The 14,803-nt window shown below is 33.9% G+C and overlaps 2 protein-coding genes across 2 annotated transcripts; both read right to left on the bottom strand.

Moving 5' to 3' along the window:
• Positions 1–6,937: 6,937 nt before the first annotated feature.
• LOC145127147 (uncharacterized) lies at positions 6,938–8,287 on the bottom strand. Its single transcript, XM_079062395.1, has 5 exons — positions 8,209–8,287; positions 7,814–8,131; positions 7,658–7,698; positions 7,071–7,581; positions 6,938–6,957 (listed from the first exon to the last, which is right to left on the bottom strand). The coding sequence occupies exons 1-5, from the start codon at positions 8,285–8,287 to the stop codon at positions 6,938–6,940; spliced, it is 969 nt and encodes a 322-aa protein (XP_078918521.1).
• Positions 8,288–8,308: 21 nt separating this feature from the next.
• LOC145127148 (uncharacterized) lies at positions 8,309–9,373 on the bottom strand. Its single transcript, XM_079062396.1, has one exon. The coding sequence runs from the start codon at positions 9,371–9,373 to the stop codon at positions 8,309–8,311; it is 1,065 nt and encodes a 354-aa protein (XP_078918522.1).
• Positions 9,374–14,803: the final 5,430 nt, after the last annotated feature.

Here is a 14,803-nt window from a genome sequence, read left to right on the forward strand (position 1 = left end):
ATTCAACCTGCGAATCAGAGTACATAGTTGCAAGTGAAGCATCAAAGGAAGCAGCTTAGTTGAAGAACTTCATCGGAGATCTTGGAGTTGTCCCAACCATTGAGGAACCAATGGAACTTTTCCGCGATAATGAAGGACCGGTTTCCTTGACTAAGGAACCAAGAGATCAAGGAAAGTATAGAAATATCACCAGAAAGTACCATTACATCAGAAATAGGGTAGAATAAGGTCACCTCATTGTGAAGAGGGTATCATTAGAAGAGAATCCTATAGATCCTTTGACAAAGGCTCTAAGTAGGGTCAAACCTAGTCTGCATGCTAGGATCATTGTTTTGAGAGATGATATTAGTTTTAGTAGTTAGATAGTTAGTTTGAAGCTTGTAAAAAAATAAATGTAATTGCCTTTTTGGTGATTAAATAATGGAGAATTATTTATGACTTTGTTTGCTGCCTTTTGTCAATTGTTTATCTTGTGTTTCGTTTTGCATGTTTTACTTCCCGAATAATATGATTATTCAAATTCCACAGGCGGTTGTACTTTTGGCAGTAAGTAGTAAATTAACATTGTCATGAACTGAATTGTGGATTGTCTAAGGGATTTAGACATAACAATAGTATTGATGCGATGTTCATGAGTACTTAGAAATAGAGATTTAAGCATTAGATAAACCCACGCTCAGAGAATTACTTCATGGATTCTATCATGAGTAATTCTGAGACGATAATATCTTATGATCTTGAAGCGGAGATATATAAGTTGTAATTTACAAGTCGGTTGTACATTGATAATCTGTAAATGCACCAATAACTTGATGTTATAAAACGGGTTGTCATGCATGATTTTATGAGTAAAAGATGCAATCATATGAGTCAAAGTTTATTCGTTCCCTTTTCCCTAACGAGAAATGTTATATATTTGGGCTCCTCGGTGATTTGGTGTTGACTTATAGTGCTGGGCCCAACTAGGACTAAATTGATGTGTTCAATTAGAAGTTCTATATCATCACAAATCAGAAATCGGGAAACAAAGTATCAGACAATGAGATTGATTCTATTCCATGTCACATGTCCGAAAGATATCTTGCAAAATGGAGGATTATATGATCACTTATCTTAGGACGTGTAACTTACTGGGTCAGAGTTCAGCAGGGGCTTTTGGAAGCTACAATTTGCTGATCGATTTAGAAGTTATACTGGCAATTATTGTTACAAACTTATCTAAGTGGGAAACTATTGGATTAGGTGTCTAAACCCATAACTATAATTGGTATATACTTGAATTGGTATATCTTTAGAGAGAGAGAGAGAGTGATTAATTTATTATATAATTAATAAATTGATATAAATAGTTTACTAATATATTAATTATTTAATAATTAATCATAAATTAATTAGAATTAATTTTAGGATAATAGAATTATTTAAAAGTGAAGGGTCTAAAGTGCAAGTGTTCAATAGTTGAACAAAAGGCTCCAGAGCCTTCCACCATTAGGGTTGGACAATTTTGAGGGGATATTTTAGGGTTTCTAGAATATCCCATGTGGATAAATAATGAATGAGATAAACACCATATTTGAAATATTATTTTAATATGCAAATCAAGGTTATCTGGGGTTTCCTTATACCACTATATAAGGACCCTTCAGCCTCCTGATTTAGGCCACTCCTTCTCCTTAATGGATAGTCGAAATTCTACTCTCCCCCTTCTCTCTCTATAGTCTTCCTTCTTGCTAGTTTGAGTTTGAGATATTAGAGGCACGACAATTGTATTGCTTGCTTCCAAAAGATCTACAAGTGAAGGATTCTTGTTATTTGCTACAATAACAACAAGTTATGTAAACCTAAACCATATTATGATTTAAAAAATATACCTAGGGTTTCTAGGGGTTCTCTTTTGATGTTCTTAGTTATAGGTTCAATAGTCAAAACATAGATCCTTAGGTTGCATGTGAACTTAATGGTTTTAAGTTTATTTGTTTTGCATAAATCCTATTAGTATGAAGGTGGCACATATAGAATCTAAATTGTGCACCTTGTTCCAAATATGGTGCATCTAACTTTCAAAATAGTGCACTCATTTCCTAAGTGGCACGTCCTCATTCCAAGTGATACATATTGTCTATAAGTGACGCACCCTCCTCTAAAATGTTGCATCGTTGAATCATGACGTATCAGATAATGCTTTATCCCTTTCTTAGGTGCTCCACTCCCTTCTTATGTGTTTCATTACCTTCTAAGATGCTCAGACATTCATTAAAGTGCTCTATTGAATTCAAAATGATCCATTGAAACCAGATGTTCCATGAGAATTTTCCAAATGCTTAATTCACATTTAACAATCTCCACCTTGCTTGAGGATCCTCTGAACTCCACCAGACACCAAGATCTTCCTCTCCCTTCCTGCCAACTTTCCCTGTAGGGACTTAACACTTGTGAACATCAACCAAGTCCAGGAAAAGATTGAACCTCTTTATGGGCAAGAACTTTGTCAACATGCCTGCTGGATTCACCTTGGTATCAATATTTAGTATAAAGAACTTGTCTTCTTCTAGAATGTCATGAACGAAATTGAACTTGACATCAATGTGCTTCGTCTTCTCATGATAAACATGATTCTTAGCAAGACTTAATGCACTCTAACTATCACAGTACAAGACAAGCTTCCCCACCTTCAAACTAGTACTTTTTATGAGCCCATGCAACCATATCTCTTCCTTTATTCCTTCTGTCATGAGATAATAACCTGTAGATGTAACTTAATTTATTTTAATTTGTTGTATATTATTTGTGATTCTTTGATTTATATATGATGATATATGTTGCTATGCTATTGTAGTTGTTATTCACTAAGCTTTATAGATTACGTTGTTTTATTGATGTTGTCTTGTAGGTTAGGTTAATTATAGCGTCCGGATTGCATCATGTACTTAATGCCAATACGATTCATGGTGATAACTTCTTGTATTCTAATGTGTTAATGTACACCAAAATGTTTTATAAAGTTGTAAATAAGTGAATTTTTTTTGGTGTACCTAGTATGGAAATCTAGGTGTTACAGCCATCATCACACACCACTCCATACATTTACCATCTCTGCCATTAACCACCACCAAAATCGACATCTACTACTGCCATCGTCTACCACCACCTCTGTTGAGGAGTAATATTAGTTGGTTGATGGTGGAAAACCAGATTACTTATGTATCGTGTAAGTTCACTTTCTGAATTGATATTTCCAACCTATGCATGGGCTACAGGAAATCTAGTCTAGGATAATACAAATGGACACTTGTGTATCTAGGCATAGAAACACAAGCCAAATCGCTAGAGAGTTCGGAGTTCATTCAAGAAGAAAGAGAGCTAAGAAGGGTTCTGTATAAGTCTTAAAAGAGGAGTCGTATATACGAATGACAGATTGGGGTTTAATCTTCTAAAAAGAAGAGTTGGGGAGGGTTCTGTATACGGATCAACGGGACCACCGGTAGGGGATCTTCCGCTTGGACCCTTTAGGGGCGCTTCCCCTAAGACCCTATAAGGGGGCATAGCCCCCTTAACCCCCGTATTTCTATCGTATCGGCTTATAATTCGATCTTATATATGCATGCACTCCGCATTCACCAAACATTTAATATCGAGTACAAACAATAAGCCCTTAGCTCACATGTTAGTTCCAATTACACAATGTCAGGTGACACTCTAATCACCAACAACCTCCACCTCTTAAAATCTACAAATTAAACCTAAAATCAAAACTCATAATTCAAACTCAGAAAATGCCCAATACAAACCTATAATTAAACCCATAAATCATTTTCCTCTTTCTCCATTGGTGCTTAAACCTGCAAAAAACATTGATGCTCAAACGTACAAGAATCCACCATTGTCGATGCCAAAAAAACCAGAAAATCAACAAATAGACACCAAAATCCTAGAAAATTCATAAGTTTATAAATCACAAGTAGGTTGGGTTACAAGGGAGGAAGACGATGACATCAAAACCAAATTCTAAAATCATAAGAAAAAAAGCAAAACCATATCTGAAAATTAAAACATAAATCAAGAAACCAGATGAAATCGATGACCTTAAATCAAGAAACCATTTGAAACCAGTTGGGATTAAGCACAATAGTATTTCACCTTAAATCAAGAAACCAGACGACATCAATGATGCCGCCAACGACGGCTTGTTTGAACATTACGAATGATGTTGTCGGTTTCAGCAGACGAAAGAGACGGTAGTGGTTTTGTTGGAAGACGACGTAGGGAAGACAACGTACCAAAATCCAAACCAAATCCTTCGCTACAATTTTATCTTCCATCGCCATCACTTATTTGCTTTTTCAAGGGCTCCAACCAAGAAATTGAGGTTTGTATGTGTGAAAGAGAGAGAGAGAGAGAGAGAGAGAGAGAGAGAGAGAGGAGGTAACGACGGTCGGAGTAGATCGGTGGTTGTCGGCGTTTCCAACAAGAGAGAAAAGTGAGACATGAATGTAAAACATATGAAGAAAACGATTTAAACTGATAAATTTGTTTTTTTGAATCGGCAAATACAAATATTATAATCTACTCCTAAACTAACACCTAATTCCACCTATGTCCACCACAGGACTTGAACCCTCGACCTTAGGGATGGAAGACACCACCTGATACCGCTGAGCTAGAAGCCCTTTGGTAAAGAGATAAGTGATAACCCACATTCATTAAACAATTTAAAAATAAACAACATATTAAAATAATGAATCAAGGGTATATTGGTCATTACAAATCAGTCTAGGACCAAAATCAAAAGATAAACAAAAACCACATGGTCCGAATGCAAAATAAATAAATAATAATAATAATAATTAATAAATAAATAAATATACCCATGTAATTTTGACAATACCACGGACGATTTGTAGTAATTTACTCTTGTTATTCTATTATGTTACTAGTTTATAACCCGTGGGAACCACCACGGTTATAAAATTAATTAAACTTTAAAAATAAAAAATTTATAATTATTAATCAATTATTTTAAATAAGTTATTTTAAATAAATTATTAATTAAGAGATATATATCAAAATTTTATAGTTATTATAACTTCAAATTTAACATATAATTAGAAAATATAAATTTGCATTTTGAAATTAGATGCCTAATATATCTACATGACACATGACATAATATTAATGAGGAGTTGTATTAGGGTGACACTTGGCAAAAGGAGATTAAAACTATTCATTTATTAGTATAGGGATTTGTCAACAGAGCCAAGCGTACTGGTAGGAGATTTCTATTCGATTAGGGATAAATTACCCGACACTACCGAATCTTTGGTGTTGTACTCATACTCAACCCTTTTCTTCCACCGAAATCGTATACATCAGTCAATCAAGTAATTTTTGTCGAATCGTTTTGCTTATTATTCTGGATTCGGCGTGGTTGGTTACTTGATTACCTAGGGTTTAATGGTTTACATTCATACAATTCGATACTCGTTTACATGTATTCTTGAAGTACATATTTTTCTGGTTTCTTAATTGATATTTAGTTTTGAGTAGTTTGGTATTTCGATCGGTATGATAGGTGTTCGTTATTAGATTCTGACTTTCTGCATTCTCAATTCTCCAAGTATCATTTGATTTTGTTTGCTTGATTAATAATTATAACAATAATACTTTTAATATAGTTTTTTCTGGTTCAGAGGTTAAATTATACATTATTTACTGCTCGTTTGATTAGCTTTTTGTTTTTCTAGTTGAGTAATTGACTTAGACATGTGTCTATGTATAAACCCATATCGTTATCTTCATACTTCTTTCTACTTTTTTCTTTCATTAGGGATTTTCATGGCTTAGCTTAGACATGTCTTGATGAACAAATCCATATACTATTGTTGATGAAATCGTGAAACATTTTCTGCTTACTAACACAGTTTTGTTTATTTCTTCAAGAACATTTTGTAGGTGTCATAATGGTTAACACAAGGAGTATGACTAGAAACCAGAATTACGATGCATCTAGCAGGAAGAGGATCAGGGGTGGGGTACCCTTACCCTGGTCAGATCTTAACCATGATGTGCTTTATTCAGTTATGATGTGACTCGGAGTTGTTGAATTTCTTTCATTTAGTATAGTTTGCAAGTCATGGAGGTCACTTGCACTTTCTAAAAGAATCACATTTATGACATCCAAACCTCCAATGTTATTGTTAATATCTCCACATGTTTATAAGAAGGATTGCTATCTACAGGACTTTGAAGGAAGAAAGTTCAAAACCATCATTTCTAAGTTAGTTGGGAGGAAGTGTGTTGGATTAACTTGTGGTTACTTGATTTTATTTGGCAAGAAAACCCGTGACTTTTGGCTTGTGAATCCTATCACACGCATGAACTTCATTTCCCTAATGTCCCTTTACATATAAGTGATGGTGAAAAAAGAAAAGTCAGGGCTATATTTGTCTTTTCACCTTCAATAAACGGGTGGGTGTTTGCCATGTTACATATATTGTATGATAAAGTATGGTTTTCTATAGTAGGTAAAGGAGAATGGAATCATGTTTCATCCACTTCCCCCCTAGTTGACTTACATGTTTTCAAGGGGAAGATATATACCCTAAACTGGAGTTTTACATCCGAAGGGGAACATGTACGTGAAATGAGACTTGATACGGTGCCTACATTAGTGCCTAAATTAAGGTTACCCGATCCACTCTTTGCTTTTTATTTTATAAGTTCGGATGAAAACCTTTATTTGATGGAATACATGTCCATGCATACATACAAGGTTCACAAACTAGATTTTGACCAAATGAATTGTGTGCCTTGTGAAAAGTCAACACAAGAAAAGTGGCGAATCTAGGATTCAAACTCACATGTGTCCCACTTAAACAAAATGATAAAGTAAATGGGTCAAAAAATTTGGTTATCGGGTCGATTTGTTAATAATACCATCTTAGCCAAATATAGTATTAACTTTAATAAGAAAGATCAAAATAAATTTAAAAAATACTCACAAATGTCTTACAATTGTTCTCGATGCGTTGACATATTTTTAAAAAAATCTATAAGTACATCGTTGCTAATACCATCTAACACATCTTTCTCAATATATGACACTAGACAATCATTCATAAATTGATCACCCATCTTATTACGCAAATCGTTCTTTACCAACTTCATCGCAGAAAATGCACGTTCCACTGTGGATGTTGCAACAGGCAATATCAATGCTAATTTTAGTAGAAGATATACCATTGGATATATTGCATGCTTGTTTGTTTCAACCATCATCTTTTCCAAGTTTCCAATTCCCTTCAAGTTATTAAACCTTGCATCTCCACGTACATCCACAATATAATTTTGAAGACTTGCTCTAAGTGCTCCAATGTTACATTCTGGGAACTCGTTAGAATAAAACATAGCCATCTTGAGTAGTTCATCCACATTAAACGCTTGAAAAGACTTACTTGGACACAAAGAAGCCAGAGAAACAAGTAATGATGTGTTTACTTCATTAAATCGATTGTTAAGCTCTTGAGATTGCATATCTATGGCCACAATAAATACATCAATCTTATAGTGGTGTAAGTAGTTAATCTGTGAAATAAATAGAAAAATGTGTTAATGATTAATTTAGAAACTTGAAAAAATAAACAACTTTATAGTTTCTAACCTGTGAACCTTTGCGACGACTTGTTCCATTGTAATATGGATCTTCCATATTAAAAATATCAATTTCACATTTTTCGCAAAACAAAAAAACATCATTTGAAAGTAGTTCCCATCCTTCATTTCTCATTTGTATGAGTCTGGCCTTAGAGGATCTCACTTGATGCATCGCATTTACAATATTTTGATCTTTTTTTTTGCAACGTTATGTTCAAATCATTTGTGACCCCTAAGATATCAACCATTAAGTGTAGGCAAAAAATAAAATCAAACGTTTTTAATGACCTCAAGAGACGACGTGCTTCCCCTCTATGATCTTGACAGTAACCATTAACTTTAATGTCTTCAAGTACTTCACAAATTGAAGGATACGTTCTCTTGATATTTAAGAGTGAACCAAAATGAGAACCCCAACGAGTATCACAATGTCGTTTGATACCGACTTCTTGATTCAAACCTGTACCACTTTGAATTTCACCTAAAATTAACATAAAAAATAAATTAGCAAAACAACATAAACACCATAAAATAAAAAGAAGATAGAATAAAAGAAACCTGCAGCCAATGCTTCCACCACTTTTGTTGCTTGTTTCTCTCTTAAGTTGTCTCGACGTTTATAGGAAGAACCAAGCATGTTTAACAAACGAGAAATCAATTAAAAAAAGTCATTGATGTCAGGATGATTCTTTGCAACAAACACAAGTGCTAACTGTAACTGATGAGCAAAACAATGAATATAATGTGCAGATTTCACTTCTTTCATAATTAGTGTCTTCAATCCATTAAATGCACCGCTCATGTTACTAGCTCCATCATAACCTTGTCCTCTAATCCTATGCGGACTTAATCCACATTCTGTCAAAAAAGAATAAATAGTCGCCTTTAGACACAAAGCCGAAGTGTCACTGACATGTTTTATGCCAATAAACCTCTCTACAACAACTCCTTGACTATTCACGAACCGCAAAACCAATGTCATTTGCTCTTTACAAGACACATCACGTGATTCGTCTACTAGAATTGCAAAGAGCTCATCTCCAATATCTTTCACAATAGCCTTAATAGTTTCCTTAGCTGCAGCATGTACAATGTCCTTTTGAATTGAACTACATGTCATTTGTGAATTCTTTGGAGCATTCTTCAACACAACACTACCCACTTTATCATTTCTATCAGCATAGAATTGAAGAAGTTCAAGAAAGTTACCTCTATTATTCGAGTCCTCACTTTCATCATGACCCCGAAAAGGTAACGCTTGTCGCACTAAGAATCTAGCACAATCTATAGAAGAATTTAATCTAATGCGTTGGTTGGTCTTCATCAAATCAGTTTGCTTGTCAAAAGCAGTAGCTATGGATTGTCTTTGGTTCATCAGATTTTGACACTTTTGGGTTGCCATATTATGTGGGCTTCCATCATTGTGAAGATCTCGATTTGTTCTCTTGTTCCAAGTATTAAATCCATTTTTAACAAAATGATCTGATCCACCTTTGTTTTTTATCTCAGATTTAAATAGATAACAACATAAACAAAATGCGGCTTCTAGTTTAATACTATACTCTAGCCAGTATTTATGACCATCAAACCAAGAGGAACTAAATCTACGAAGTTTACCTCCAATCTCTCTTTGTTGGAAAGAATGAGCACGAAGCTGATAAGGTCCTTTTTGCAAGTAGGCTCTTCTAATCTCATCTCGTTGATTTACATGATACACTTCCATACTTGGCTTTTCTCCGTGGTCCGCAGGAAGTGTATTTAAATCAACTCTCGTATACTTTGAAGAAGGTGTTCGTTCATCGTTTGGTCATGGATTATCATGATCATGAGATAAGGAGCTTGTCTCACCTTTTCTTTTAAACAACTTTAGCATTATGCCTAAATAAATCATCAAAACGGATTATATATAAAATAAAAAAACAAATTATATATGAAACAAAATGAAATTTATACGACTATAATAGAAATAAATCATCAAAATAAATTGTATGTAAATCAAAATAGAATCAGGAAAGGTAAATTATGTTCTAATAGAGTAATTGTTTATTATTTATTATACCAACTTCTAAGACTCTAGTCTCTAGTGACTGACATATATCATCACAAAAGTAAGGGGTTTTCTATAAGTACCCCTTTCATTTTCCAATTCCACCCCCCTTGATTTGATTTTTTGTATTTTGTTGTTTTTTTTTGTTTTTTTTCCTATTTTGTTTTTTTGTTGTTTTTAATTCTTTTTTAATTATTATTATTATTATTATTATTATTATTATTATTATATTTTGATTATAATAATAATTATTATTATTATTATAAATTTCGCACAAAATTTTAACATTCGGAAGACATTATAAATTCAAACGGCTATATAAAATCGGTTTTTAAATATATTTTTTATATTTTTTAATTACGGACAAAAAAGTCGTTCGAATTTTATAATGTCGTGCGAATTTATAATGTTTACCGAATTTTAAAATGTCATCCGAATTTAATAGTAATAATATTAAAATATAAAATAAAAGGAAAAAAAATCAAAAACAAAAAGGAAAAAAAAAGAAAAAAATAATGTCAAATCAAAAGTAAAAAGTTGATTTGATTGATGTTAGGGGGGGGGGTTAAAATTGGTTAAGGGGGTACAACCCAAAAGTAATTGTAGGTGTAGAGTATGACTTTTCTAGTTTATAGACTTTGACTTTTCATACACTTCATATACATAACACTCGTTGGATGCTTTTACACCACACCAAATAGCTAAATTCAATATACCAGAGTTCTAAAAAAAGAGAAACAATTTTACCAAAAAAATAAATCAAGTGCAAGGGAAGACCTTTCAAGTTTCAACTGAAGACGAAGATGGTAAGAAATGCGAACGGATGTAGCAGTTGATAAATCAGAGATGAAGTACCAGAAGTCAAGAACGTTGAAACAAGAGTCCAACAACGGTTCAAGGCAGATTGCGGTCGCCGGAGATCGCAAAGGGCCACAACTGTGCTCGTCGGCGAGACTAAATAATTGCTTGCGGCCGACGGGAATTCAGTATTGAGAAGACGAAGGGTTTGGCAGCGGATCCAGAAAAATCGTAATTTGTTTTTTAGGTTTTTAGTTTTCCTTCAGTAATTTTCTACCAAAAATATTATATTTGAAAGATTTTGTTATTATATTTTTGAAAAATATTTTGTTTGTTTAACTCCTAAATTTATGCTTCTGATTTTTTTGTAAGCATTAATAATTTAGAATCGATAACGATTGTCAAAATGTAAACATTCAATTTATTATTATCTCTTCTGTGTTATTACATCCAAAGGGTGTCCATTTTATTTTTCCAACGGGTGTCCTCTAAAATTTATGATATATCTTGTAAATAAAATTTCAAATTTAGGGGTGTCCATGGATACCCTTTGTATAAAGGTAAATTCGCCCCCGACAAGAATATGCCTTTTTTAATAGTCGTTTGAAGTTTAGTGCTGCTATTATTTCAGAGGCATGGGCTGCCTCATCCTCATCGTATTGCCAACAGAGATTTGCTCGTACTGATAAACATGGAAAATACAAAGGCAGGTTGTATATTGCAAAAAGGTGGTACTTCCCCATGAGTGTTTGAATATAAATCTCATAGATAACTAATTTATGGACTTGTTAGCACTCTTATTTTTGTTTTTATGTTTTCACATGTTTGAACATTTTCAAAATACATTTTTTGATTTGCACATTATATATTCTGTAAATAATTTGGTTGTTATTCACTTTTTGCTTTAGATTATACCCGACAAATTTGTCGTATCGTGTCAATAGTTTTATTTCCGGGTCAAGTTAGCAGGTTATGGTTTAGACCTTGTAAATCAGTTGTTCATGTAGGGTTGAGACACTAAACATGTTAAAAGATGGAAGTTGGGGAAATGGAAAGGAAAATGTAAAAAATTTAGAAAGAGTACGAGAGGAATGAAAAATTGAAAATAAAGTATTGATCTAGATAGCTAAATTAAACTCTTAAATCCCATATATAAACGGATTATTCTCGAGTCTAGGCATGAGCAAACGAACCGAACAGGCCGGAACGGACCCGGCCCGGGAACCGGCTTCGGCCAAAATCAAGAACCGAACCGGCCCAGCGGTTCTACCGGTTCCGGTTCTTCCGGTTCCGGTTTTTGCCGAGTTTTCGATTTTGGAACCGGTCTTCGAGAAATAACAACGTATTTTTGGGTTACGGTTTCGGTTTATTCCCGGTTCTTGTCGGTTTTTGTGTAGTACATATTTGTGTGCACTAATTGTTTCATAAATGGTCTATAGATTTTGTTTGTAATTTTGTAAAAGTGCTCGGTTTTGTTTAATTTTTTGAATGTAATCTACATAAAAAAAACATTTGCCAGACAATATATGAAAAACTACAAGTTTGATATTATCAAAAATAAGTCAATTTCTATCCCATCAATGGGCATCTTATTATCTTTATTCTTGGCTTTAAGCATTTGGGTATAAACAATTTTCATAAACTTTGACTTGCATTGAGGATCTAACAATGTCGCAAAGAAGACATAATCATTTATATTTGTCATATTTGTCTTTCATATCCGGTACCATAAACAAAAAATTCGGGTTGGTTTCATGTTTCCTAAGATGTTGCTCTATGTCTAGGATCTCCCGGGTATACGTATGGAAGATAGGCTTTGTTAAACATGAAACTTTTTCAGTTTTCTTCTTAAACTTCTCAAGGAACTCCATCATCTTTTTAATCACCTCAAAGTCTGAATGCGATGGTATCCTTTCCACACTTTTCTAAAACATTGGATCTATAAAAAAGAACAAAGAAAATACAATCAAAGTTTCATGTATGTTGCGGAAACATCAAAGTTTCATGCTTGTAACTCATTCAGTTTTTAATCAAATCAAGCGTTTTTATATTCTAAACTTAACTACAAATCCTAATCTACATGTAGGAAAAAGATTCAGGTCAAAACAAGTTAAATTGAGTGAGTCATGCATATTTGAACAACAAAGTCAGATTACGTTTAATTGCTGAAACATAAAAAAAATTCTGATTTGACACCCTTCCTTGCGGGGCTTGTAACTCATTCAATTTTTAACCAAATCAAGCGTTTTTATAGTCCAAACTAAACGAAAAATCCTAATATACATGTAGGAAAAAGATTCAGGTCAAAACAAGTTAAATTGAGTGAGTTATGCACATTTGAGCAACAAAGTCAGATTACGTTTAATTGCTGAAACATAAAAAAATTCTGATTTGACACCATTCCTTGCGGGGCTTGTAATTCATTCAGTTTTTAACCAAATCAAACGTTTTTATAGTCTAATATTAACTACAAATCCTAATCTACATGTAGGAAAACGATTCAGGTCAAAACAAGTTAAATTGAGTGAGTTATGTAACTTTCAAAATTTGGACAGAATGCTAAAGAAGTAAATATTGCTAATTTTTAGTGCTGAAGCATATTTGGTTTTATTTACCTTGATGACTATATTCGAAAAACGCATCTTTCACATCGTATGCTGATCTTAGAAATTCAAAGGTAGATTTCCACCTTGTTGGAGTTTCACCACACAAAAACCTTTGAGTTTCTACAGCCGCATCATTCATGGCTTGTTTAAAGGTCTTGATCCGTTGCGGGGAGGCGCTAATGTATTTCACCGCATCGTGTATGCTTTTTACATGGTAAACTTCATGTTATAACCCCATTTTCACAACTAGGTTTATGATATGAGCCATACACTTAATGTGAAAATGTTTGCCATTCTCATAAATACCTGACAGTTCTTTCACAATGATCTTGACTGCCGCGTCATTCGTCTTGGCGTTATCAACGGTCATGGTCATGAAATTCTTCATGCCCCACTCGTTTATGCAAATTAGCAACTCTCGGGCCATGTCTTCAGCTTTGTGAGTATCAACCTCTCTAAAGGTTACTACCCTTTTGTGCATGACAAAATCTTCGGTAATGAAGTGGGTCGTAACAACCATATAATTTATCTTTTGACACGAGGATGTCCGTGTGTCGGTTGTCAAGTGGATGCCTGTTTTGGGGTTGCTCAAATGTTTGTACATCTTCTGCCTCTCCGTTAAATAGAAGGACACAACATCACGAGAAATTTTATGCCTTGAAGGCAATTTCACCCTACCATTAAGGGCGTTTACAAATTCTATGAAGGCCTCGTTTTCAATGAATTTAAAGGATAGTTCCCCGATGGTGAAAAGGCCTAGTAAGGCGTGTTGGATCCTAGTATCATCATGTTTCCATGTGTATACATGACCCTCACCATTAGGGGCTTTCGTAAATGACAACTTTTGTTGTTTATCATCAACTTCTTTCGGTTTGTTGTCCGGATTTAACTTGCAGCCATTAAAATGCTTGTTTATTGAAGTTGTCCCATTTTGGTTTGCATCCGCGGCTAGTAATTTTAAACAATAATTACATTCGGCCCACTTTCTTTCAAATCCATCTTCCTCCTTTATACATTCTATCTCGAAGTAATTCCAAACAGGAGCGGTACAATTATCTCTACCCTCACCTCGTCTGGCTGGGTTAAACCGGTCCTTTAACTCCTTTTGAGTCACTTTTTTGTTCTTGGGTTTTGGTTTTGTTGGGTATTTTTCTTGTGTTTGTTTTTTTGGTAGTGGTGGTTTTTTTTGTTTGTGTTGGTTTTTTTGGTTGCCTTCGTTTTTGTGGGGTTGCAAATTTTCATTTTTTGAAGGTTGTTGTTCTTGTGGCACCTCTTCTTGGTCTGATTCGTCACTTGGTATAACATTCCATACAGGTGTTTCTTCTATATAATCTTCTTCTTAATCTTCTCCATAATCCTATATTCTCAAAATAAAACATATAATAAGTCAGATTACGTTTAATTGCTGAAAAAAAAATTTTTTTTTTTTTGATTTGACACACTTCCTTGCGGGGCTTGTAACTCATTCAATTATTAATCAAATCAAGCGTTTTTATAGTCTAAACTTAACTACAAACCTAAACTACGTGTAGGAAAAAGATTCAGGTCAAAACAAGTTAAATTGAGTGAGTTATGCACATTTAAACAACAAAGTCAGATTATGTTTAATTACTGAAACATAAAAAAAATTCTGATTTGACACCCTTCCTTGCGGGGCTTGTAACTCATTCAATTTTTAACCAAATCAAACGTTTTTATAGTC

The sequence above is a fragment of the Lactuca virosa genome, chromosome 7 (assembly GCF_052849685.1).
Source record: "Lactuca virosa cultivar CGN04683 chromosome 7, Lactuca_virosa_CGN04683_v6, whole genome shotgun sequence".
Classification (NCBI taxonomy): Eukaryota; Viridiplantae; Streptophyta; class Magnoliopsida; order Asterales; family Asteraceae; genus Lactuca; species Lactuca virosa.

Bases quoted from the DNA above. Each gene is read 5' to 3' on its own strand.
- LOC145127147 (XM_079062395.1), bottom strand. From the start codon at position 8,287: ATGCTTGGTTCTTCCTATAAACGTCGAGACAACTTAAGAGAGAAACAA. The intron at 7,582-7,657 runs GTTAGAAACTAT...TTTATTTCACAG, and splicing joins GTCGTCGCAAAGGTTCACAG to ATTAACTACTTACACCACTA. The intron at 6,958-7,070 runs GTATTAGCAACG...TTCTTATTAAAG, and splicing joins TGAGAAAGATGTGTTAGATG to TTAATACTATATTTGGCTAA.
- LOC145127148 (XM_079062396.1), bottom strand. From the start codon at position 9,373: ATGGAAGTGTATCATGTAAATCAACGAGATGAGATTAGAAGAGCCTAC.